The sequence below is a fragment of the Balaenoptera physalus genome (genome assembly GCF_965194825.1).
Source record: "Balaenoptera physalus genome assembly, chromosome: 12".
In the NCBI taxonomy this organism is placed as follows: Eukaryota; Metazoa; Chordata; class Mammalia; order Artiodactyla; family Balaenopteridae; genus Balaenoptera; species Balaenoptera physalus.
In genome coordinates this window covers 47,999,446-48,027,223 of record NC_138897.1, presented here as the reverse complement: position 1 = coordinate 48,027,223, position 27,778 = coordinate 47,999,446, and the positions used below count along the sequence as shown (strand labels likewise).

General features: G+C 38.5%; 1 protein-coding gene and 1 long non-coding RNA gene across 11 annotated transcripts in view; one reads left to right on the top strand and one right to left on the bottom strand.

Moving 5' to 3' along the window:
• The first annotated feature begins 4,910 nt into the window (after positions 1–4,910).
• Positions 4,911–27,778, top strand: part of LOC309639260 — a 433,950-nt gene continuing 411,082 nt past the window's right edge. The window contains exon 1 of the long non-coding RNA XR_014251565.1: positions 4,911–11,980. This is a non-coding gene — a long non-coding RNA (uncharacterized lncRNA). The remainder of the gene's footprint in view (positions 11,981–27,778) is intronic.
• Positions 21,744–27,778, bottom strand: part of NOL4 (nucleolar protein 4) — a 401,283-nt gene continuing 395,248 nt past the window's right edge. For all 10 annotated transcript variants that reach the window (XM_082416104.1, XM_082416103.1, XM_082416105.1 and 7 more), the window contains one exon: positions 21,744–25,133. In XM_082416104.1, coding sequence (XP_082272230.1) covers positions 24,940–25,133 — 194 coding nt within the window. In that variant the 3' untranslated portion in view covers positions 21,744–24,939. The remainder of the gene's footprint in view (positions 25,134–27,778) is intronic.

Here is a 27,778-nt window from a genome sequence, read left to right as displayed (position 1 = left end):
GGTCTGAAATAATTGGCCAAAGAAACCAAGTTCAATTTAGTCTACCTTATTTATAATTTGAATTTTGTTCATTTCCTTAAAATATTTAAAGTCAGTTTATGTTAATAAAAGTGACACAAAACAGAGAAATTATAATAAGTCTAAGAAAAGGGAGACACAGAAGAAGCAGGTGTCTGGGATGAGTCAGTTATAGCAAAAGAGTGAATACACTTAGCTCTGAGCCTCCTGTCAACAGGGTCAGATGCAGAAACAAATTTGTTGTCACTGCCATCTCTTGAATGCTTACTATGTGTCAAGCCCAGTTCTAAGGGTCTTTTTATGTGTGAGTTTCTTTTACTTCCACAGCTACCCTATGAGGCAGGTATTATCAATAGCCACACTTTACAGATGAGTAAACGGAGGCAAAGGAAGATTAAAATAACTGGCCCAAGTTAACATATTGGATTGGCTAACAGGTTCATTCAGTTTTTTCCATAAGATGGCTCTAGTAGCACTTAGTTGTCTTTAATTTCATTCAAAACAATTTTGTTAGATTGTATGTGACAGCTGTCATATCAGCGTGCATTTAAAAAGAGACGTATGAAAATTGGTGAATTTTTGTGTAGCCATTTTAATATTGAAGAAAGAAGAAAAAAGCAACATTTTCAGCATATTATGCTTTATTATTTCAGGAAAGGTAAAAACGTAACTGAAACGCAAAAAATGATTTGTGCAGTGTATGGAGAAAGTACTGTGACTAATTGAACATGTCAGAAGTGGTTTGAGAAGTTTTGTGCTGGAAATTTCTCGCTGGACGATGCTCCATGGTTGGGTAGACCAGGTGAAGTTGATAGCGATCAAATCGAGACATTAATTGAGAACGATCAATGTTATACACGGGGAAATAGCCGACATACTCAAAAATATGCAAATCAGGTGTTGAAAATCATTTGCACCAGCTTGGTTATGTGAATCGCTTTGATGTTTGGGTTCCACATAAGTTAAGCGAAAAAACCTTCTTGACCGTATTTCTGCATGCGATTCTCTACTTAAACGTAATGAAAACATTCTGTTTAAAACAAATTGTGACAGGCAATGAGAAATGGACACCGTACAATAATGTGGAATGGAAGAGATCGTGGGGCAAGTGAAATGAACCACCACCAATCACACCAAAGTCTGGTCTTCACAAAGGAAACTACAAACAAGATGAAAAGACAACCCTCAGAATGGGAGAAAATATTTTCAAATGAATCAACAGACAAAGGACTAATCTCCAAAATATATAAACAGATCATTCAGCTCAATATAAAAAAAAAAAAACACCCAATCAAAAAATGGACAGAAGACCTAAATAGACATTTCTCCAAAGAAGACATACAGATGGCCAAGAAGCACATGAAAAGTTGCTCAACATCACTAATTATCAGAGACATGCAAATCAAAACTACAATGAGGTGTCACCTCACAGCAGTTAGAATGGGCATCAACAGAAAATCTACAAACAACAAATGCTGGAGAGGGTGTGGAGAAAAGGGAACTCTCTTCTACTGTTGGTGGGAATGTAAATTGATACAGCCACTATGGAGAACAGTATGGAGGTTCCTTAAAGAACTAAAAATAGAATTACCATATGACCCAGCAATCCCACTACTGGGCATATAACCAGAGAAAACCATAATTCAAAAAGGCACATGCACCCCAATGTTCATTGCAGCACTATTTACAATAGCCAGGTCATGGAAGGAACCTAAATGCCCATCGACAGACGAATGGATAAAGATGTGGTACATATATACAATGGAATATTACTCAGCCATAAAAAGGAACGAAATTGGGTCATTTGTAGAGATGTGGATGGATCTAGAGACTCATACAGAGTGAAGTAAGTCAGAAAGAGAAAAACAAATATCGTATATTAATGCATATATGTGGAACCTAGAAAAATGGTACAGATGAACCGGTTTTTCAGGGCAGAAATAAAGACACAGATGTAGAGAATAAACGTATGGACACCAAGGGGGGAAAGTGGCGGGGAGGGTGGTGGTGATGGGGCGAATTGGGAGATTGGGATTGACATATATACACTAATATGTATAATATAGTTAACTAATAAGAACCTGCTGTATAAAAAATAAATAAAATTAAATTAAAAAAAAAAATTCTGGTCTTCATCCAAAGAAGGTGATGTTGTGTATATGGTGTGATTAGAAAGGAGTCCTCTATTATGAGCTCCTTCCAGAAAACCAAATGATTAATTCCAACAAGTACTGCTCTCAGTTAGACCAACTGAAAGCAGCACTCAACGAAAAGCATCCAGAATTAGTCAACAGAAAACGTATAATCTTCCATCAGGATAACACAAGACCACGTGTTTCTTTGATGAGCAGGAAAAGCTGTTACAGCTTGGCTGGGAAATTCTGATTCATCCGCCATATTCACCAGACATTGCACCTTTGGATTTTCATTTATTTTGGTCTTTACAGAATTCTCTTAATGGAAAAAATTTCAATTCCCTGGAAGACTGTAAAAGGCACCTGGAACATTTCTTTGCTTAAAAGGATAAAAAGTTTTGGCAAGATGGAATTATGAAGTTGCTTGAAAAATGGCAGAAGGTAGTGGAACGAAACGGTGAATATGTTGTTCAATAAAGTTCTTGGTGAAAATGAAAAATGTGTCTTTTATTTTTACTTAAAAACCAAAGGCACTTTTTGGCCAACCCAATAGCTAGTATATGAGATTTGAAATCTGAACTCAGGCAGTATGACTCCAGAGTTTATGCTGTTAACCACAGTGGTTCTTCTTACACTCCAATAAGAGTCCACCAAGAGGTAAAAGCTTCTTCTTGCCCAGATTTTAAGAAAAATGTATTTAGTGTAGCCTTAGTCTGGGTAATGTAATCAAAAAATGAAAATTAAAAACTTGGTTCCATTTTTGCAAAAGAAAGAATATATTCTCCATGAGGCAACTTCTTGTGTCACTGTCTTAAAGTTAGGGGAACAGCATTCACCTAGAACTTAGAGGCATACGCACTTAGCTTTATAATGTCGCAACCAAGCACAGATTAGGTTTTAAATGTACTTGGAGATACCTGAGTGAACTTGTCTCTTAGACTGTCTTGCTCACATAGTAGATGTTTTAAGTAAGATTTTGGAAGTATCTGCTTGAAATCAATGCAGAGTTGGCTTATTTAGCTAATGCTTAAAAATATATAATGCAGATTATTGATAAAAGTCCTCTGTCTGTAGGGCTCGGAATGCTAGTTTGTAGGATGGTGTTGTCATCTGGATGAGCACAGGATTATGGGTTGGGGATGGTTGCTTTATCTCCACATGGATGAGGGGTTTGGTAGTGTGACCTATGGAACTGGAAGGCACAAATCTGATTAAGAAAAAAAAGTCAGGTTTCATTAATCAGGCTTGTCTATAAAATAAACTTAATATTTTATAAGATACATTTTTAAAGTCCAGGGCCTATATTTATATGTTATCATAACATTATATTTATAATATTATACAAGAAATTTACTCCATTAAGAGTTAAAGAGAAACTGAAATAAATATGTTAATATAAGTAAATATGTATATGTGCTGCCGCTAATATTCAGAAAAATTTTTTTAGAAGTTTAACTTAGATAGCCCTTACAATTACATTCTTCAAGAGAATGCCAGCTGGTGAGAGTTTATATAGAGATAATTATTAAACAGCTCACATTTTAAGAATAGTTCTACAGGGAAAAAAATAATTTGTTTTCAAAACATGTCCTATGTATAGGCTTTCTTTTTCTATTTCACTGGTAGCCACCTCATATTCCCCTTGCTTCACTGTTTATTTTGGAAGTAGAAAGTAATATAGGGGATTGGGAAGCAATTGAGCACATAATTTACTCTAGCAAAAAGAAAATTTTTGTTTCCAAATAGAAAAGCTTGAAGTGCTTTCTCGCTGGTTACTGTTTGTTGTTACTCTCTCTTCCAGTAGGGGGCAGGATGTCGCAATTTGTGAACTCACAAAGTTTTAAGGGGTTAAATGAAGAGGAGTATCACATTCATTTGGAGTTACTGTTTACCTAATAAAACAGCTCTTATTTTTTTCCTGATATATACAATCTGTTAAGTCCCCCAAAGAGAGATTGTGATCATTTGAAAAATATTGTAACAAATCAATAGCTGTCCCAGTTCTGCTTCAGAGTTACCTATATGCTTTCACAGATTTCAAAAAAGTATTTTCCATTGTTTGGTAAACAAAGCAAATGGAAATTCACTATATACTCCAGTCTCTACCCAGATGTTGTATTTTAGGACAAGAAGACAGTGTAGACATTTTTTATTAACTAAGAAGGAGCCACGTATCAAATACTTTGCAGCAATACTTGTGCCCGGCCCTCTTCCAGGCATGCATTGCAGAAATAAATGGAACAAAACTCCACCTGCAAGGAGCTTACCTTCTACTGAAAAGAGACAGAAGATCTAACAGAAGTTACCAACTAAATAAAATGACTGTAGGCACTCATAATTGTTGGAAAGAAAATGAAATAGGTTAGAGAGTAGAAGGGTAGCCTGGTGGTCAGGAAGACCTCTCTGGGAACTGAGAAGCAGTCCCCAAATTCTATGTGGGCTGCTGTCTTTTTTTTTTAAATTATTAATTAATTAATTAATTAATTTTTGGCTGTGTTGGGTCTTCGTTTCTGTGTGCGGGCTTTCTCTAGTTGCGGCGAGCAGGGGCCACTCTTCATCGCGGTGCGCGGGCCTCTCACTGTCGTGGCCTCTCTTGTTGCGGAGCACAGGCTCCAGACGCGCAGACTCAGTAGTTGTGGTGCACGGGCCTAGTTGCTCCGCGGCATGTGGAATCTTCCCAGACCAGGGCTCAAACCCATGTCACCTGCATTGGCAGGCAGACTCTCAACCACTGCGCCACCAGGGAAGCCCTGGGCTGCTTTCTAATAGTGCACTTTTAGGTCCGTGGTTTGCCACTGAGAACTGCGTTTCCCACTAAATATAAAACATAGTGATTGTATCCTTAAAACAGCTCATAAAAAACTTGGAGTAGGAAAAAAACACAACAAAGCAGTGTTTGAGTTCTGGCTGTGATACCAGCAGTCTGCTTTAGACAGACCTCTTTAAGACTCTTTTCCTCAGCTGCAATGTCATGATCATAATATAACTAGCAAGGTTATTAAGAGCATTAAAGATCATTTATAAAAGAGGCCTAGTAGAGTGCCTGGCATACAGTAGGAGTAGTAGATAGCAATCATCTATAATATAGTCTTCTAGACCAGGAGTTGACATTTTCTATAAAGGGCCAGATAGTAAATATTTTTGGCTTTGTGGGCCATAGAGTCTCCATTGCAACTACTTTGCTATTATAGTGTGAAAACAGCCATACACAACATGGAAGTGAATGAACGTGGTTGTGGTCCAATAAAACTTTATTTACAAAAGCAATGAGTAGGCTGGATTTGGCCCACTGGCCATGATTTTATGACCCCTGTCCTGGAAAACATGTATGGCTTCAACTGTATTTATAAAAGTATCGATGATTGGAATATATTATAACTGAACTCACTTGCCAGATGTAGCACTAATTCTGTGATAAAAAGCATTCAGTGATCTTTCTCAGTGTGCCAGAAACTTGTCTCCCTGCTGGAGAGATGGAAAAGACTCATGGTTAGCAGTGTCCCTAAATGTTATAAATCAGAAGTCCATGGCCTGAGGCCATCCTTCTAGAGCAGAGTTGCTAATAGATAGAATGGAGTCTCTTGAATGAGAAAGCATTTTGGCATCTTATTTGGTGGGAAAGTAGAAGCCATGGGGTTCAGAGCTTCTCAATAGCGTAATTTTCTAGGAACATTTCGCAATATTGGGCCCAGGGTGTCACTTTCTTTTCCTTCAAACATGGCCACTTACTGGCCCATCTCTTCCCTTTCTCTGCTCTAGGCCAGAAGTTCTGAAATTTTCAAGTTGCATCCGAATGACCTAGGAGAGCTTACAACAATGGCAGATTGCTGTACCCCAGCTACTCTGTAACCCCACCCTCCAGGCCCCCATTGTGATTCAGATACAGCTATGGTGATACTCTGGCATCTAGATTTTTAACACATGCAAACTGGTAAAAAAGATAAACTGAGGCATATTAAAAATTTTAAGAGTTTATTTGAGCAAAAATTGATTTCGTAGGGCAGCACCAAACCAGAAGTGATTAAAATCGCACTGCCAACAGGAGCCACGGAAAAGACTTTTACAGAGAAACTGCGGAAGCAAAGAAAGGAAATTATTGGTTGGCTATAGCTTAAAGCCTAGTTGGCTGTTTGTGATTGGCTGTCCTTGGAGTTTGGCTTTTGCGGTAGCGAGGCATTTACAGGCTTAGATTTGGGTTTGCTTAAGAAATAGGCAGTCATGACTTTAGATCCTCCTCTGTCTACTGGTCTCCTTGTGTATTAATGTGACACCGCCTAGCTCATTCAGCTGACACTTTCTGAGAAAGACTGCCCTAGGGGAAGGACTCGCTTGGCGTCTGAGAGAGATGCACTGGCATAAAAATGGGCTCTTGTTCATGAAGGAGAAAAAAAGGGCTCTTCCTTTTGTCTTCTTTCTCTCTTTTTCTCTCCTCATCTGCTACCATAGAGGCACCTCTATTTGCCCTACCTAGTAAATTTGGTGTCCGTGGGAGCAAGCTGGGGAGCTGAGGGCAATGAGAGGGAGTTGAGAGGAAAGAGAAAGCATGCATAAAACATATGAGGCCTGGTGGGCTGCCTTCCCTTAACTTGGCCTTGAGGCTTGGCCCAATCCGCGGAGACAGGCCAGTAGTAGGTGCTACCTATTCTTTGTGGCTGAAGAAGCAGTGGCTGTCAAATGCCAATTTTGAGAGAAAGCTCAAACATTTTCACAATTAAAACACATATCTTGCACATGTTCCTTCTGTCCTCTCCCCACAAAAAGGCAATTTAAAGACTAGTCAAAATTGATTCAGCTGTCGTTTTCTGAGAACTACCTCTCTTAGGTAAAGGAGTGTTTGGGGTCAGAGATCTAGGATGGCATAAAGATGGCATTTAGGGCATAAACAATGGCATAATTTTTGGAATTAGAAGTTTCAGGGGCCTAGGATTTTGGCATGTGCGTGTATGTTCATGGTGAGCTCATTTTATTTTCTCATCGTAAGTCAAGGCTTTATGTGAATCTTAGGATTTTTCACTGATATGAAATAAATGGCTAGAGAGGCAGGGGAATGTGATAGTTAAGATTCAGCCCCTTTTTAGCTAAATGGCATTGGAAAAGCTAATTTTACCTTTCTATGCTTTCGGTGTCTCATCTGTAAAATGAGATAATAATACCTCCCTCCTATATATGCTGAAGGGGTAAGAAGTCATACCTGCTAGAACAACATGTCACATACTGCTGTTCAAGGAGTGCTGGCTGTTATGGACCAGGGAATCATAGTCTTGACCTGGTCCTGCAGAAAATAGAATCCATCCTGCACTGACTCTACGTTTTCGGTTAAAAAATTAGCAAGAGCAAAGTTTTTATTGTCTTTAGTGGGAGCTTCTTAGGGAAATATGGAGTGCATGGCTCAGGTATTTCAGCAGAGTGACCAAAATCGTGGCCATTAAAAATAATGCATGCATCGTTCAATTCATAGTAAGACTGAGAAGTAATATATGGAAAGTTCCTGGCTCCTATTAAGAGCTCAGAAAGTATTAGTCATTGGCATTATTCCAACATAAGCGGGGAGGCGGGACGTGGAGAGAATGGTACGGCACCGCAGGGAGAGGGAGGGGGCTCCTCCAGACAATTTTGGTGCCTTTTATGGATAAATGATGTGGGTTTGAGTCTGGATCATAGTTTTAAAGAATTAGAAAAAATAGTCCACGTGGCGTTTCAAATTAAATTGAAACTTGATGTATGATGCTGTTTTTTTCAAGTGTCCAATTGCCAAATAACCGTGTCCAAAACAGAGTGAGCAAACAGAACATTCGTTGTGGCCCAAGTGTACCTTATTTTCTAAGTCCGTGTGCTTTCCCTGTACATGGACGCCCAACACGGGCCTGGTGGAAGCAGCGTGTCTGTGGCTATTACTTTGCTGCCTAGGTGTGCAGAGGAGGGCTGAGAAGCATGTTTCCTGTCAAATACTGAGACAAGGTCTTATGTTTTTAGCTTTCATTTGGTTATGTTGGTCCGGCAAGAATTGTTCTTATTTTCTAAAATTAAACAACACTGCCGAGGCTTTGAATAGAAATGCAAAAGAGAGAAGTGCTCTTTAATTGTAAATTTTATTTGGTGTGTACCTTAAAACCTGTTCTATTTTCATATGTACTCCCATGCTTATATTTGTGAAAGAGCTTATTCTCATTTTATGCATGGACAGACGGATCTAGCCCAGTGGTTGTCAGCACAGGGCCTCCTGCCAAAATCCTCGCTGGTGACCTGCACGCCCTCTGCAGACATGTATTTCTTTTCTGTCTAAATCCCCTACCTCTGCTGCCAGAGCAGCACGGGATTCTGCAGGTTAGAGGCATTTCATACATTCTGGTTGAACGACTTTCCTAATGAATTTTTATTAGGAAAAAACCAAACCTACAGGCAAAGGAGGAGAGAAAATCAAAAGATATTCGGGTTTGAATGTCTCCGAGGTTATAAATGTGTCAAAGGATGGGTAATTGAGTGGAAAAACACAGATATAAGGTATGTTTGTAACACATCAAAGAAACAACTCTTTGAAATGCAATGTGATATAATGGGGAGGGGTTAGGGACAAGAAAAACACAGGATTCAAAATGAGAAGACCTGGCTTCTTGTCTTGGTGGTAACAATTAGGCCATAACTCTGAGCTTCAGTTTCAGAAAATGATTATAAAACCTTCTATCTTCCCTGGGATATGGATCAAAGAAAGCAATGCATTATGACAGTGCTTTCTAAGCTATAAAGTTCTCAAAATGGTCCACTAATAATTATATTTTGAAAGATAAATATCATGTGCTAGTACTTTTGTTATGTATTAAGAATACCTGCACAGTTTCTAATATTCTGCTTGATATTCAGTGAGTTATCAGAAGGAGTTTGATGAGGTGTGAAGAGGGAAGTAAAAGATTGTGTAACGTGAGTTTGCCAAGTTCAGCTGGGCTTTCCTTTCTGAGCATCCACAACTGTCTGTATATTTAGGATTCATTTCCAGTGTCAGCAGAGGTGGCCTTTCCTGTCACAACACCAGCAGCAATGTTTCGATTAATGAGGAGATGTTGTCCCGAAGGACCGATGCCCCTGTACACAAGTTTTGCTTTATATGCGGGCAGATCCCCAATTCAAAAAGGTCTTTTTCACTTTCCAGCTGTTTCTCCTTACTCTCCAGCCTCACCCAGTCTGGACATGGAGTCGCTGGGGCTGAAACCTCTGCTGCCACTTCCCTGGGGCCCAAGAGCAGGGGAGGGTTGGGCTGCTGAGAGCCCTCACCCTGAGGGCTCAGCAAAAGCACACCCAACCCACCCTGCCCATAAGTGTAGAATGAGAGGGAAGATGCCCAGATGATAATCGGCTCTGGGGACAAGGACACACCAACCAAGTCCGGCGGGGGAAAATTTCAGTGAGAAAGAAGTCCTCTCCAAACATGACGTCGAAGCCACCAGTGAGGAGTATGGCTTCCTATTTGATTCTAAGATCTTACGTAGAAATCTGCATTTGACATTTGGCTTCGGCAGTCTCCGAAGCCAAGCTGCATAATAATGAAGAGAAGAGGAATAATTGATTTAGAGATGGAGCAGGCATGACATCGCATTCCTGCTGGTCTAAGATCAGCACTACTCTCTGCATGGCATGCGTAGAGCACAAATGACATATCTCATGTCAGATTGTCACATCTTCCAAAAGAGACACACAATTCATGAGGAATTTTTGAAACAAAACAAAACAAAAACCCAACATGTATACCATGTTATGAGGTTGTGGTTTTTGTGCCAAACAAGTCCCCATCCCATGCCAGGCCCACGAGGGAACCTCTGATGTTCTTGTCTCCAGTCTTCAGAGGTGCTCCATGCTCTCCTTGTTCGGGCACAATGTATAAGGCATGCCTCCTATCTGTTTCAATAGTGGATAGAAAATATATGCAATAATAGATTTTGCTGTTTGTTTGTTTTTTTTAAGTGCTCTTGAAGAAAGATTGCTTATAATGAAAGGTTTGTCATAGGTGACATCGTTATAATTTAGTCTTGTCAAATAAAGTGAGAGATTGTTTCTCTGGTTTATAGTTTATTGTTGCAAGCCAAGCATTTATTGTAGATAAAAATGTTTTATTGGGAGATACTTTGTTTCAAATGTTTTTTTTTTAACTTAAAAATACTTTATTTATTTATTTTTTTAACATCTTTATTGGAGTATAATTGCTTTACAATGGTGTGTTACTTTCTGCTGTATAACAAAGTGAATCAGGTATATGTACACATATATCCCCATATCCCCTCCCTCTTGCATCTCCCTCCCACCTTCCCTATCCCACCCCTCTACATGGTCACAAAGCACCAAGCTGATCTCCCTGTACTATGCAGCTGCTTCCACTAGCATTTTACATTTGATAGTGTATATATGTCCATGCCACTCTCTCACTTTGTCCCAGCTTACCCTTCCCCCTCTCTGTGTCCTCAAGTCAATGCTCTACGTCTGCATCTTTATTCCTGTCCTGCCCCTAGATTCTTCAGAACCATTGTTTTTTCTTCTTTTAAGATTCCATATAAATGTGTTAGCATACAGTATTTGTTTTTCTCTTTCTGACTTACTTCACTCTGTATCACAGACTCTAGGTCCATCCACCTCACTACAAATAACTCAATTTCATTTCTTTTTATAGCTGAGTAATATTCCCTTGTATATATGTGCCACATCTTCTTTATCCATTCACCTGTCGATGGACACTTAGGTTGCTTCCATGTTCTGGCTATTGTAAATAGTGCTGCAATGAACATTGTGGTACATGACTCTTTTTGAATTATGGTTTTGTCAGGGTATATGCCCAGTAGTGGGATTGCTAGGTCATATGGTAGTTCCATTTTTAGTTTTTTAAGGAACCTCCATACTGTTCTCCATAGTGGCTGTATCAATTTACATTCCCACCAACAGTGCAAGAGGGTTCCCTTTTCTGCACACACTCTCCAGCATTTACTGTTTGTAGATTTTTTCATGATGGCCATTCTGACCAGTGTGAGATGATATCTCATTGTAGTTTTGATTTTCATTTCTCTAATGATTAATGATGTTGAGCATTCTTTCATGTGTTTGTTGGCAATCTGTATATCTTCTTTGGAGAAATGTCTATTTAGGTCTTCTGCCCATTTTTGAATTGGGTTGTTTGTTTTTTGTTATTGAGCTGCATGAGCTGCTTGTAAATTTTGGAGATTAATCCTTTGTCAGTTGCTTCATTTGCAAATATTTTCTCCCATTCTGAGGGTTGTCTTTTTGTCTTGTTTATGGTTTCCTTTGCTGTGCAAAAGCTTTTAAGTTTCATTAGGTCCCATTTGTTTATTTTTGTTTTTATTTCCATTTCTCTAGGAGGTGGGTCATAAAGGATCTTGCTGTGATTTATGTCATAGAGTGTTCTGCCTATGTTTTCCTCTAAGAGTTTGATAGTGTCTGGCCTTACATTTAGGTCTTTAATCCATTTTGAGTTTACTTTTGTGTATGGTGTTAGGGAGTGTTCTATTTTCATTCTTTTACATGTAGCTGTCCAGTTTACCCAGCACCACTTATTGAAGGGACTGTCTTTTCCCCAGTGTATATTCTTGCCTCCTTATCAAAGATAAGGTGACCATATGTGTGTGGGTTTATCTCTGGGCTTTCTATCCTGCTCTATTGATCTATATTTCTGTTTTTCTGCCAGTACCATACTGTTTTGACTACTGTAGCTTTGTAGCAGAGTCTGAAGTCGGGGAGCCTGATTCATCCAGCTCCATTTCTGTTTCTCAAGATTGCTTTGGCTCTTCAGATTCTTTTGTGTTTCCATACAAATTGTGAAATTTTTTGTTCTAGTTCTGTGAAAAATGCCAGTGGTAGTTTGATAGGGTTTGCATTGAATCTGTAGATTGCTATCAGTAGTATAGTCATTTTCACAATGTTGATTCTTCCAATCCAAGAACATGTTATATCTCTCTATCTGTTTGTATCATCTTTAATTTCTTTCATCAGTGTCTTATAGTTTTCTGCATACAGGTCTTTTGTCTCCTTAGCCAGGTTTATTCCCAGGTATTTTATTCTTTTTGTTGCAATGGTAAATGGCAGTGTTTCCTTAATTTCTCTTTTAGATTTTTCATCATTAGTGTATAGGAATGCAAGAGATTTCTGTGCATTAATTTTGTATCCTGCTACTTTACCAAATTCATTGATTAGCTCTAGTAGTTTTCTGATAACATCTTTAGGATTCTCTATGAATAGTATCATGTCATCTGCAAACAGTGACAGCTTTACTTCTTCTTTTCCGATTTGGATTCCTTTTTTTTCTTTTTCTTCCCTGATTGCTGTGGCTAAAACTTCCAAAACTATGTTGAATAATAGTGGTGAAAGTGGACAACCTTGTCTTGTTCCTGGTCCTAGACGAAATGGTTTCAGTTTTTCACCATTGAGAATAATAATGGCTCTGGGTTTGTCATATATGGCCTTTATTATGTTGAGGAAAGTTCCCTCTATGCCTACTTTCTGGAGGGTTTTTATCATAAATGTGTGTTGAATTTTGTCGAAAGCTTTTCCTGCATCTATTGAGATGATCATATGGTTTTTATCCTTCAGTTTGTTAATATGGTGTATCACACTGATTAATTTGCGTATATTGAAGAAACCTTGCATTCCTGGGATAAACCCCACTTGATCATGGTGTATGATCCTTTTAATGTGCTGTTGGATTCTGTTTACTAGTATTTTGTTGAGGATTTTTCATCTATGTTCATCAGTGATATTGGCATGTAGTTTTCATTCTTTATGACATCTTTGGTTTTGGTATCAGGGTGATGGTGGCCTTGTAGAATGTGTTTGGGGGAGTTCCTCCCTCTGCTATAGTTTGGAAGAGTTTGAGAAGGATAGGTGTTAGCTCTTCTGTAAATGTTTGATAGAATTCACCTGTGAAGCCATCTGGTCCTGGGCTTTTGTTTGCTGGAAGATTTTTAATCACAGTTTCAATTTCAGTGCTTGTGATTGGTCTGTTTATATTTTCTATTTCTTCCTTGTTGAGTCTTGGAAGGTTATGCTTTTCTAAGAATTTGTCCATTTCTTTCAGGTTGTCCGTTTTAGTGGCATATAGTTACTTGTAGTAATGTCCTGTGATCCTTTGTATTCCTGCTGTGTCAGTTGTTGCTTCTCCTTTTTCATTTCTAACTTCTATTGATTGAGTCTTTTCCCTTTTTTTCTTGATGAGTCTGGCTAATGGTTTATCAATTTTGTTTACCTTCTCAAAGAATCAGCTTTTACTTTTATTGATCTTTGCTATTGTTTCCTTCATTTCTTTTTCATTTATTTCTGATCTGATCTTTATGATTTCTTTCCTTCTGCTAACTTTGGGGTTTTTGTTCTTCTTTGTCTAATTGCTTTAGGTGTGAGGTTAGGTTATTTACTTGAGATGTTTCTTGTTTCTTGAGGTAGGATTGTATTGCTATAAACTTCCCTCTTAGAACTGCTTTTGCTGCATCCTATAGGTTTTAGGTCGTCATGTTTTCATTGTCATTTGTTTTTAGGTATTTTTTGATTTCCCCTTTGATTTCTTCAGTGATCTCTTGGTTATTTAGTAGTGTATTGTTTAGCCTCCATGTGTTTGTATTTTTTACAGATATTTTTCCTGTAATTGATATGTAGTCTCATAGCGTTTTTGTCAGAAAAGATACTTGATATGATTTCAATTTTCTTAAATTTACCATGGCTTGATTTGTGACCCAAGATATGATCTATCCTGGAGAATGTTTCATGAGCACTTTAGAAGAAAGTGTACTCTGTTGGTTTTAGAGGGAATGTCCTATAAATATCAATTAAGTCCATCTTGTTTAATGTATCATTTAAAGCTTGTGTTTCCTTATTTATTTTCATTATGGATGATCTGTCCATTGGTGAAAGTGTCATGTTAAAGTCCCCTGCTATGATTGTGTTACTGTTGATTTTCCCTTTTATGGCTGTTAGCATTTGCCTTATGTATTGAGGTGCTCCTATGTTAGGTGCATAAATATTTACAATTGTTATATCTTCTTCTTGGATTGATCCCTTGATCAATATGTAGTGTCCTTCTTTGTCTCATAATAGTCTTTATTTTAAAGTCTATTTTGTCTGACATGAGAATTGCTACTCCAGCTTTCTTTTGATTTCCATTTGCATGGAATATCTTTTTTCATCCCCTTGCTTTCAGTCTGTATGTGTCCCTATTTCTGGAGGGGGTCTCCTGTAGACAGCATATGTACAGGTCTTGTTTTTGTATCCATTCAGCCAGGCTATGTCTTTTGGTTGAAGCATTTAATCCATTTACATTTAAGGTAGTTATTGATATATATGTTCCTATTACCATTTTCTTAATTGTTTTGTGTTTGTTTTTGTAGGTCTTTTCCTTCTCTTGTATTTCCTCCCTAGAGAAGTTCCTTTAGCATTTGTTGTAAAGCTGGTTTGGTGGTGCTGAATTTTCTTAGGTTTTGCTTGTCTGTAAAGATTTTAATTTCTCCGTCAAATCGGAATGAGATCCTTGCTGGTTAGAGTAATCTTGGTTGTAGGTTTTTCCCTTTCATCACCTTAAATATGTCCTGCCACTCCCTTCTGCCTTGCAACATTTCTGCTGAAAGATCAGCTGTTAACCTTAAGGGGATTCCCTTGTATGTTATTTGTTGTTTTTCCCTTGCTGCTTTTAATATTTTTTCTTTGTATTTAATTTTAGATAGTTTGAATCATTTTGTCTTGGTGTGTTTCTCCTTGGATTTATCCTGTATGGGAACCTCTCCATTTCCTGGCCTTGATTGACTATTTCCTTTCCCATATTAGGGAAGTTTTCAACTATAATCTCTTCACATATTTTCTTGGTGCCTTTTTTTTTCTCTTCTTCTTCTGGAGCCCCTGTAATTCGAATGTTGGTGTGTTTAATATTGTCCCAGAGGTCTCTGAGACTGTCCTCAATTCTATCCATTGTTTTTTCGTTATTCTGCTCTGTGGTAGCTCTTTCCACTATTTTATCTTCCAGGCCACTTATCCGTTTTTCTGCCTCAGTTATTCTGCTATTGATTCCTCCTAGAGAATTTTTAATTTCATTTATTGTGTTCATCATTGTTTGCTCTTTAGTTCTTCTAGGTCCTTGTTAAACGTTTCTTTTATTTTCTCCATTCGGTTTCTTAGGTTTTGGATCATCTTTTCTTTACTGTCATTACTCTGAATTCTTTTTCAGGTAGACTGCCTATTTCCTCTTCATTTGTTTTGTCCGGTGGGTTTTTACCTTGCTCTTTCATCTGCTGCATGTCTCTTTGTCTTATCATTTTGCTTAACTTACTGTGTTTGGCGTCTCCTTTTCACAGGCTGCAGGTTCATAGTTCCCATTGTTTTTGGTGTCTGCCCCCAGTGGCTAAGGTTGATTCAGTGGGTTGTGTAGGCTTCCTGGTGGACGGGCCTGGTGACTGTGTTCTGTGGATGAAGCTGCATCTTGCCTTTCTGGTGGACAGGACCACGTCTTGTGGTGTGTTTTGGGGTGTCTGTGACCTTATTATGGTTTTAGGCAGCCTCTCTGCTAATGGGTGGTGTTTTGTTCCTGTCTTGCTAGTTGTTTGGCTTATGGTGTCCAGCACTGTAGCTTGCTCGTTGTTGAGTGGAGATGGGTCTTAGCACTGAGATGGAGATCTCTGGGAGAGCTTTCGCCGTTTGGTATTACATGGAGCTGGGATGTCTGTGGTGGACCTTTGTCCTGAACTCAGCTCTCGCACCTCAGAGGCACAGTACTTACACTTGGCCAGAGCACAAAGACCCTGTCAGCCACACGGCTCCAATGAAAAGGGAGAAAAAAAGAAAAAAAGAAAGAAAAATTAACAATAAAATAAAGTTATTAAAATAAAAATAAAGAAAGTTATTAAAAATAGAAAAATTAAAAAATAATGAAAAAAAAGAAAGAAAGAAGAGAGCAACCAAACCAAAAAACAAATCCACCAATGATAACAAGCGCTAAAAACTATACTAAAAAAACCCAAAGAAACAAAAAAACACCCCAGACAGACAGAACCCTAGGGCAAATGGTAAAAGCAAAGCTATACGGACAAAAGCACACAGAGAAGCATACACATACATGTTCATCAAAAGAGAAAAAGGAAAACATATATATATATGTATATATACATATATAAATAAAAGAAAAAGGAAGAGAGCAACCAAATCAATAAACAAATCTACCAATGCTAATAAACTCTAAATAGTAAACTAAGATAAACGTAAACAGAAACAAATTAGATGTGGAAAGCAAACCCCAAGTCTACAGTTGTTCCCAAAGTCCACCGCCTCAATTTTGAGATGATTCGTTGTTTATTCAGGTATTCCAGAGATGCAGGGTACATCAAGTTGAATGTGGAGATTTAATCTGCTGCTCCTGAGGCTGCTGGGAGAGATTTCCCTTTCTCTTCTTTGTTCGCACAGCTCCTGGGGTTCAGCTTTGGATTTGGCCCTGCCTCTGCATGTAGGTCGCCTGAGGGCGTCTGTTTGTCCGCTCAGACAGGACGGTGTTAAAGGAGCAGCTGATTCAGGGGTTCTGGCTCACTCAGGCCTGGGAGGGAGGGAGGGGTACAGAATGCAGGGCAATCCTACAGCAGTAGAGGCCGGTGTGATGTTGCAACAGCCTGAGGCACGCCGTGTATTCTCCCAGGGAAGTTGTCCCTGGATCACGGGACCCTGGAAGTGGTGGGCTGCACAGATCCCCAGAGCAGGGGTGCGGATAGTGACCTGTGCTTGCACACAGGGTTCTTGGTCGCTGCAGCAGCAGCCTTAGCGTCTCATGCTTGTCTCTGGGGAACATGCTTATAGCCGCGGCTTGTGCCTGTCTCTGGATTTCTTTTAGGTGGTGCTCTGAATCCCCTCTCTTCGTGCACTGTGAAACAATGCTTTCTTGCCTCTTAGGCAGTTCCAGACTTTTTCCCGGACTCCCTCCCGGCTAGCTGTGGCACACTAGCCCCCTTCAGGCTGTGTTCACGCAGCCAACCCCATTCCTCTCCCTGGGATCTGACCTCAGAAGCCCAAGCCTCAGCTCCCAGCAGACAAGCCTCTCAGGCTGGTGAGAGCTGGTCTGCACCGATCCTCTGTGCGGGAACCTCTCCGCTATGCCCTCTCCACCCCTGTTGCTGCGCTCTCCTCCATGTCTCCGAAGATTCCCCCCCCCCGCCCACCCCTGTCTCTGCCAGTGAAGGGGCTTCCTAGTGTGTGGAAACTTTTCCTCCTTCCCAGCTCCCTCCCAGAGGTGCAGGTCCCATCCCTATTCTTTTTTTTTTTGCCCTACCCAGGTATGTGGGGAGTTTCTTGCCTTTTGGGAAGTCTGAGGTCTTCTGCCAGTGTTCATTAGGTGTTCTGTAGGAGTTATTCCACATGTAGATGTATTTTTGATGTATTTGTGGGGAGGAAGGTGATCTCCACATCTTACTCCTCTGCCATCTCGAAGGTCTCTCTCAAATGTATTTTAAAAAAAAACTTGTAGTAACTATTCTTCCATGTCTGCCTGCCTCACTTCCATTCTTTGCTCTTGGTTGGATATACAGGTGCCATACTGTTTGTTTACATTTTATTCATATTTATGGGCTATGTTCATTGTTATACTTACTGTTTCTCCAAATACAGTGTGATTAGATTCTCCCTGACATCTCTTTCCCCCCTTTTCTTTTTCTATCTAAACTCACACTTCTTCTCTTTGACCTGCAGCCTGAGGGTAGGGTATTTTGAATTCTATCTGCTTTGGTTTTGCTGAAAGTTTGGAGAGCAGGGCTCTGAGAGATGATGCTAGCTGTTGAGATTGGGGCGACCAGTCTGTGATCATTGTCTTCTGCAATGTCATTTGTAGTCCAGTTTCATAACTCACTCCACTTAGGCAGGACTGTGTGCTATCCATACTGGGGGACAGGAAATTTAAGATTCCTAAATTCCCCAGTTTTGCGGTGGACACTCTGGAACTTCACTTTTGACAGAGGCAATGAGACCCAATAACTCATTTCTCCTAATGCCTTCCCTTTCCTCCAGCACCTTTGCCTGTTTCCCTCTCAGAAGAGAAAATCAAATAAGACAAGTGGACCTCCTAAGTTTTGGCCACTGACTTATTAGTCAGGGGTGAGGAGGAGGTAAAGGAGAGGAGAAAAAGGACAGGACAGGAAGGGGGCAAGGGAAATGCCGATTGAATCTCCATTTCTTTTTGTAGAAAGCGTACCCTTGTATCACTGTATTCCTCTTTACTCTTCAGCTTGTCTTTTCCACCAAAGAACACATGAAATGGCAAGTCCTGATGGTGTTTCTACTTCTGGAAACGCGTCAGGAGGGGAACAAGGGTCTTGCGTTCCTGAAGGGTTGTGTACGTACTTTTCCACAAGCTGGTCCACTCACCCCTCATTCTCCTTTCCTCCAACTAGAACTTTAATAGTGGGGTTTTCAACATTCTTTTCCACTCAGTCTCTTTCCTCAGATCTGTTTCCTAAGGATGAAGTAACGTTAATTTGTGACATTTACTGAATCTTCATGGTTCCCACCTTTTAGTGGCTATAGGACAAAGCCCATTCCTTCATTGTTCATATGCTACTTATGTAATACTTTTTGTTTTTCACTATTAGTTTTATTTAATTTACTTTTGGGGATGGAGGGAGGTCCTGTGATCTAGCATTACGTCATCTTCTGCTGAAGTTCCAGCAAATAGTCAACAGAGGTGCCAACGCACACTTACCACTGCGCAAACCTGCAAGGGTCTCTCCATCCTCGGCAGGACACAGCCAGGCGCCTTTGCGTGGCAGGTCTGGCCCTGCATGATCTGGCTCCTTTATTCCTCTCCAGGAGTCAATCTCTTTTCATCTCAAACTCTGCCTTCCGGCAACACTAAACTGCTCAAGTGACTGCCCACCACGCTATTCCATGCCTCCTCCATCCTCAACTTGTGGCGTCCTTTGAAGTTGCAAAATGTCTTTAACTCACGCATCTTTCATTCTTCCACCCTCCCTAAACAAACTCAACACTTTTGCCAAGTATTCCCCACAGCTCCATCTCTGTGACCAACTAGCTCCCTGCACCTACCCTCCCCCACTCCTATAGAGGTCTGTGCCCTCCTTTGACCTGTTTGGCACATTTCTATCATTACATGTTACACTGTTTCTCTTTATCCTTTTGTATTATAACCATCTGTACCTCTGTCTCTCTCCTCCACTAGATGTGACCCCTTGAAGCAGGAATAGTTTTTCTGTATCAGAGCCTGATGCCCCGCACATAGTAGGTCAAAGAATACGCTATTCAATGAATGAAAAATAAAACGAGTGAAGAGGCTTACTACTCTATGGGTTCAGTTCAAGGCAGACCTTGGAATCCTTCCACCAGCAAAGGAACTAAGATTAAATAATCTATTGTGGAATCTCTGGCCACTTGTTCCATCACTGCAGTGGAGTGCTTTACATGAGTAGAGGCATTTCTCATGGGGGGCCTGGGCTAATCCATTCCCCAATAAACAAAGAATATGAGAAGCCAACACTGTAGAGGGAAAAAAACTGGTGCCAATCCCACACTTTGAGTAATAGTATTTGCTCTCTGTGGTCTATGCTTTAATGTTTGTTTTTTTTTTTTTTTTCTCTCACAGCATTAAAAATGGTCTTGAATTATCTTTGATCTTCTTTCAGTGGATAGCAATTGAAAAGGGAAAAAAAAAGCACAGTAGATGAGGGGAAATAAAAGTTTTAATATGTCAATAAAATGGTTTTCTCACAAAGAAATGGAGGTAAAGAGGTTTAATTTTTAAACTCATTTGATTATCCTAAATTCAATAGGTATGTTATTGCCAGACCCTTCCTTTTAAAAGACATGCCATCTAATAACATCTAATATTAATATATCTTTTATTTGTTCAGAGTAAATAAAACACCACTGGTAATTACCACTAGAAGTTTTATGAATGTGGTTGCATTGCTTACAGAATTTGATTAAGCTTTGGATCCTCGTGTACCTATTCTGGTCTAATGAGATGGCCTTAAACATATCTCAGAGAATTTCTTGGGCAGAAGCACTTTCTAAGAAATCAAAGTAAGGAAAGAGTTCAGAGGTATTTTTGTTTCATTTCCCTTGAAAGATTTAGCTGCACATTTACCATATGTATTTGTTTATTACATTTGATTTGAATGTGAGACATTAGAGAAAAATGTCATTAAAATAATTTCCAAAAAACTATACCCTTTATAAGAAGAAAAAGTACAGATACAGCAGCTGACAATTACTTGTAAAGTATTTGTGCTGCTGACTTAGGATCTTTACTACAGGTGAATGGATGAAATACAGTTGGGTACAGAGAGGCATTTAAAAGAAAAAAAAAAAAAAGAGAAATTAAGATAACTAGAGTAGGCAGACTAATGCCCCCCAGAGAGAGATGTCCACATCTTAATCGTCAGAACCTGTCAATATGTTTTGTTATATGTCAAATTAAGGAATTAAATTTATAGATGAAATTGTTTGCTAATCATCTGACTTTAAAAGAGGTTGTCCTATTTTATCCATATGGGCCCAGTGTACTTACAAGGGTCCTTAAAGGTGGAAGAGGGGGCAGAAAAGGAGGTCAGAGTTACAGAGAGATTTGAAGATGCTAAGCTCTGGCTTGGATGATGGAGGAAGGGACCCCAAGTCAAGGAATGGAGGCAGCTTTCAAGCTAGAGCAGGCCAGGAAATGGATTCTCCCCTTGAGCCACCAGAGAGGAACATATTCCTGCTGACACCTAGATTTTAGCCCAGTGAGACTTCCAACTTAGCAGACTGAAATAAATTTATAGTGTTTGTGGTAATTTGTTACAGCTGCAATAGAAAATTAATACAAGTACATTCATACAATATAATACTATAGTCATCAGAAATAATACTTAAGAAGAATACCTAATGATGTGGGAAGTATTCATGGTATATTGTTAGGACAGAAAAGCAGATGAAGAAACACCATATACAGTAAAATCAAACAGAAGAATGTTTATATACCTGTTTAGATAAGCTCTGAAAGATATACTATAAACTGTTATTCATGGTTCTCTATGGATGCTGGGATTATTTTTCCTTCTTTTCCTGTATTTCTCAAGTTTCTTTTGCAATCTGAAAACAAAACTAAATGTTGAAAATGATTGACCTTAAAACTGGAGATAGGTTAATCTACTAGTGGCATTTTTCTCTCCTTTCAAAATATTTTTAAGAAAGGAGATTTTAATTATATTTAAATGGCAAACTCCTGTAGGTTAGCTTGTGCTCAATCTTTACCAAATTTCTGCATCTCGAACACAATTTAAAAGATAAACAATATGTTAATGTATTGTCTACCTGCTTTATTTTTGGAACTTTTTCTTTACAAACTAAACTTTTGAAACCTGGGCTGTACAAAATTAGAAAATATTTTTGATATTGAAAGATAAGTCTTTGAATGGTATTTGTGTTAATGGTACCAGGATTAATCAAAATAACCAAATAGCACCTGCAAATAGCACCTGCCTAAGACTGAAATCTCAGGTGAACAAACTTACCTTTATGGGTTCAGCTGGAGAATCCCTTTTCTCTTTCCTTACCGGATTCACTACTGGCACCCATCATTGTTTTTTTTTTAAAAAAAAAGTCACTGCCTTTTCTTCCTGCTTTATGTATTTGATTTTCATTAGTGGTCGGTTTTATTGTAGCTCTTTATATTTGTAGAGAACATAACTTAAAGGAAATTAAACTTCTATAAGTGGGATAAAACTGTCAGTGTTTAGTCAGATCCTTTATCTGATGTCATGACTATTATTTAACTACACAAATAAAACTGCTAAACTTTAGCATAAACAGGCCTGGTTCCAAGTCAGTGCAGAATGTTAAGGATTTAGTACCTGGGAGGCAACAGATTGTAGCGACCAATAGGAGGTGCTCCAGCGCCAGGCCTACCTGGGTCAAATAGTGGCTTCAAGTTCTCACTAGCTCGGTGCTCTTGGTGGCAAGTTACCTCATTTTCTTGAGCCTTCTTGTAAAATGTAAAGTGACTATCCCTATCTCCTAAAATAATCAGTAAACGATGGCTATCGTTCCTGGAATGCCCTTTTTACCAAGTGCTGTTACTTTACACAATTGAAGAAAATTCAGTAACTGCTTGTGTTTGCATTCTCTGTGGTTACTTCAAGGAATGTTTTCTTATTAAGTGTGATAAATTAATACATATGTGACAAGAAACGGCTGCTGTATGAAAAGCTGTCAGAAGTGACAGAAAATTCTATTTGATCTCCGTGTTTATGAGAGTTTTCTATCACCTCATTTGAATGAGAATATGAACCTGCACCCAATTTCTCCAGAATGCTTTATAAAGGGGATGTGATCTCTATTCTCTTGTGACAGAGGGTTAAAAAGGACCAGAGTGTTTTCAGGTACAAGTTACAAAGGAAAAGGAAAACAAAATGGTACTTCGTTTTGGCCTCTGAGCTCTCCCAGGGAAACGATGGGAATCCTGGTACCCTCATTCTTTTAGATAAATGTGCAAAAAGCAGAAGATGTGGGGGGAATTTAGTCCTTGGTGGTTGGATGTGGGAGTTATATGTGAAGATGAAAATGAAATGAAAACAAGAGCACCTTGCTGGAACTCCCTTTCTCTAATCCATTTGCTTTATTATTGCTATTAAGGATTTTTTATGTATAGGCTGAACTCAAGCCGGGGTGTTACTTTGTGAAATAGTAACCATGCCAAAGGCTCAAATACTCTTACAACAAAACCCAAAGCATAAACAGGCACTTAAAACAGGTATGTTTCTCCCAAAATGTTAAATTAGGAGTGACTAAAAGAGCCAGATTACTCATGAAAAATGGGGAATAAAAGATAAATTCTTAAATCAGAGTTAAACAATCAGATGAAATACCCATGGTTTGCTAATCTGCTTTACCCCTTCTTGGAATAAATTATTTATTAGACTGAATGTGGAAGCTCTGGGGGACCTTGGGATGTTCTTGAAATATGTCTGAACTGTCAATTTTGTGCTAAATGTGTAGGTACAAAATAACATTTCATATCATTCAGAAAGTTTATAAGGTTTCACAATCAGTGTTTTAACACAGAAATCTGTTTATTAAACCCAACAAAACAGAGAAAATTATACCAGCCCTCAGTTTTTGAATTTTCATTTAAATAAGCAAACTCTAAATCCACACCTTAAAAGATGTTTGTGCATCTATGTATTTCCAAAATACTCATATTTCAATAAGATTTTCACATTATATTCACCAACAGTATCACAAAAGTTCTTTTTTGTTTTTTTGTTTTTTGTTTATGTAACTGTAAGGAACAGTAATTCTAGAAACACTAGAAGAAAAGAGCATAGCAATGTCCACAGTTACAAGAAAAAGTGCACATTACTTGGTCACAATCACAGTCATTACTTGAAAAACTATATGTAACAAGTAGTTAAGAAATATCACTGATGTCTTCAACTTATTATCAAAAACCAAATGACATAAATTTTACATGAAATAAGGCAAATTCAGGAATGCACAAAGAACCTGTAATCCAACCGAAGCCAAACAACAGAAAAAAATTGTACAAGAAGCGTAAACTGGTGTACTCCTCCCTAAATATTTAAAAAATAGGCTTGCCTCAGTGCACAAAGAAAACACCATTCATGTGTATTCAACACTATAAAATAAGGAAGAAGGACAAAATATGGGGAAGAGGAGGGGACAGTTCATTGTAGATTGCAGCTGCATCCACTGAGAGTTCTTTACATCATTTTTACCTACAACTGTAAATTATACAAATCATATCAGGAGAGGTAATGGTCTTTTGGGGAACTATTTCTTAAAGAGAGAAAAGAAAACTACACACAAGAGTGCAAATTTTCAGATTGTCACTTGCAACCTCTTTAACATTCAGTCATCGACATCCAGTGGCTGCTAGAGGGATGCCCATAAGACAGCAGCGGCAATCTGGGGAGAGCAGCTGTAGGAAACCAAGGTGTCATTTTTTTTTTTCAATGATATGTCTTTTTCAATATTAAAAAATTCTGTGGTGAAACCGCTATGGTAAAGCTGCAATGGTGAGTGGAATGCTTGAGACCAGCATGAGTGCAGAAACGCAGGCTTCTCTTGGAAGTAGTTCCTGATGCGACGATTTAAAGAACGTAGGCAAGGGTATTTTTTTTTTCCCCAGCATCAAGTGTTATTTTTGTAGAAAGAATTTGGAAAGAGGAGAAGGCAAAGGGAGGTGGAAAAGGTACTAACAGTAGTTTCTCAAAACAGTTTTCTTTTTAGGACCTATGAAAAAGTTACCAAAGTAAAAATGACAATTCTGAATGAAAAACAAGTTTTCCTTTTATAAAAATTACATATTTTTTTAAAATACAAGATCCTTTTCATTGTTATATCCTGTAGCAATGAGAAATTTTGGCTTTTTTTTTTTTTTGCCAGATACTGCAGCTTTCAGTCCAGTAAGTCAGTAGCAAATTCCACTAATATTTCAGTTGGATCTTGAACTACTTTTTATACCACAAGCTTCTTCTGTTTTATCCTTGAATTAGGAATAGACAGCCTTTTTTTTTGCCCCAGGTATTTATGCTGGCACACTGAAACAGAAAACAGTAGGCTGGACACATTAAAGTATCTCAAGTACTTCAGAGGCCAGAGTTCCTTTGAAGCACCTAAACACATCACTTTATGGATCAAGGACAATGTGGCATAATGGAAATATTTCTCTTAAGACTGTGCAGTAAGACCAGACGCATCTCTGCTGGGAAATCAAAACGTCATTAGTGGAAACTGCAAATTTAAACCTCAGTGAAGAGGATCGTCGCTGGACTCAGTTCTGTTGTAAAATAAGATTTTCCAGTTCATCTGCGGAACGCAATAAAAATGCAGCGGATTCCCGATATCCTGCAACCAGCTGTCTCACTGCATTGATTTCAGTTGGACTCAGCTGGGGTCTGGAGCTCGAACTGCTGGAGGATCCTGAGCTGGTCGCCAACTGCCTCTTCATGCTGAGATCAGTGGGTCCTAGAAAAAATCAGCACAAATTAGACATGGACAATTTTTCTTCTAGTATCTTGAACATGAGCACTAAATAAATTAGTGTTGATTTAATTCACCTATTTTTTCGTGAGAAGCTACTTATACCCTTAATCAAATACATCTGCTCTCAGAAAGACGGAAGAGCAACACGATGGGAAAAGAGTGGCTGGATTTTCTTAGACTCCTGGTCCAGCCTCTGGCGGTCACTTCGGATTGTAGAAAGACAGTGAAGAAATTCTCTTAACATGTGCTTTTTGGAAAATTCAATGTTAAGTCCACCTTCCACAAGTAGAAGCTTCTCTGGAGTAGTAGAAAATGATGGGAATCACATTTTTTATTTGCTACATTTGATAACAAATAATTTGGACCCCACCAATTCAGAAATGAAAAGAGCCTACATGGTGAGGCTAATGACCCTAGATTACAAACTTTTCAATTTAGAACAGAGGAAACTGAGGACTGCGGGAGTTCAATGACGCATTTAGAGGTCAATAACTTTTAAGTGGCACAATAGGGACGTGAATTGCATATTTTTTTTCATTTCAGGCCACTGCTTTTTCCACCAGGTTGATTAGTATTTAAAAATGTGAATATATTAGACTGAAGTTTGCTTTCGAAGTGTATTGTAAGTATATGATTAGCCCAAACAATACCACAAAGAAACTAGACTTGGAATACTGCTTTAGGTATTGTTAAATACCTATTTAACAATATTTATTTGCACAAAACACTCATGTGTCGACACTTTTTCCTCACATATATTTAACTAAATCATATAGGTCTGCTTTTTGATGACACTATTATAAATTTTTACTGAAAAATAATTTATTAAGTGATTTAAAACTCTTCAATCATTTGTGTTAAGATTCTTTGTATGATTGCTCTTAGATTATTACATTAGGTATTTATTATAGACCTAAGCATTCATTTTTATAGTTCTTACCTTTTGTTAAGCAATTGCTATAATTATTAAATTTGCAGTAATAAATTTAAAATCCTTGAAAAAATATTACTAAGCACATAACTAAAGGCATGCTCCAAAATTGTAGTGATTCTATAACTTGAAAGTATTTTAACAGATTTTTTCCTAAACATGTTATAATTTTTCAGATAGTAGTATTCATTTCATGAACTAAAATGAGGGTTGTTATTTTATCCTTCTAGTTCTTCTTGAGGCATAATGGAGACAGGTCAAGATCCATCCCCTTCCACCCTCTCTCCCAAAGGGAGAGAAGGACTTCTGTCAGCTAGGAGGCAGATGTCCCATAAGAGGGAAGTAACTTCACTTGGATTTAATTAGGACAGAGACAGGAGTAGGACTCAAGAACTCTGACATCTGAGAGAAACTTATCTCCACTTCTGCCATGGCCTTTTCAAAGCTTTGATTTTCTAGCAGGAGTTGGCTGCCATTTGTTCTCCTGTTCACAAAATCATGACACAGATATAACAAGCCAAAAGGGAGAGACACAGGGATGTTACACTTGCAAATAGGAATACCAAACAAGCAAATCATTAACAGCAACTGTTTGGGAAATTCTGAGTGGGAAATTCTGAGTGGATTAAGAAACCATCATGACATAATAGGAGTTTGGGTCTCTGAATGAACCAACTTTAAATTTTACTTCTTTCCTTTACATTCAAGAATCCTAGTACAAATTTTATTTATCTATATATTTATTTATTTGAAGTATAGGTGATCTACAATGTTGTGTTAACTTCTGCTGTACAGCAAAGCTCTAGATAGCTCAGTAACTGAGAAGCCATTCAAAGCTCTGCTACTTTTTGTTCTGGAAGAAAGTTAACTTCATTACCTTGGTTTCTTTTAGATCTACAGGATCAGGATTGAGAATATAAATCAAAAGTACAAGAAATTCTTTTTGCTGAATGTTGATTATTCAGATCATCAAAGTTATGAGGTTGGATAGGGAAACAAAAAAAAAATTAAAATATTCACAAATGAATAAATTATTTAACTAGTGACTGCTCAAACAGTCCTTCCCTGTTTGTCACCAGTTTTCATTTCTGCCTCATTGAGTCAATGTCATACTTGACTGGTTTGGCTTAACTCAAACACTATAATGTAATTAAAATGCATGTCAACTATAAAGCAAAGTTTCAAATTTTATGAAGATGCTGAATTTAAAGAAGTCGAGAAAAGTATTCTTGCAGACCTGATCAAATCACAGACAAGGCCACTGAAAAGTATGGTTCTGGAAGAGCAAGACCAGTTAATAAGAAAACAAGCAAGGAAAATGACCCACTAGATGCTTCAAGAGAAAATGATTTGAATATCTAGTATTAAGGCACATATTCAGGAAAATTGACAGGCCAATTTTGTATAAGTACAGCTGACCCTTGAACACGTGAAGGTTAGAGGCGTCCACCCTCTGCCATGGTTGAAAATCTCTGTGTAACCTTGAGTCTGCCCTCTGTATCTCTGGTTCCTCCACCGGTGTGGATGGAACCACTATTTGCAGTCAACTGCAAATAGTGTAGGACTGTAGTATTTGCTATTGAAAAAAAAAATCTGTGTAAGAGGATCCACATAGTTCAAACCCACATTGTTCAAGGGTCAACTGTACTTACTTTTAACCCAAATGATGCAGAGCTTCTTAATGTTCACTCTGAAA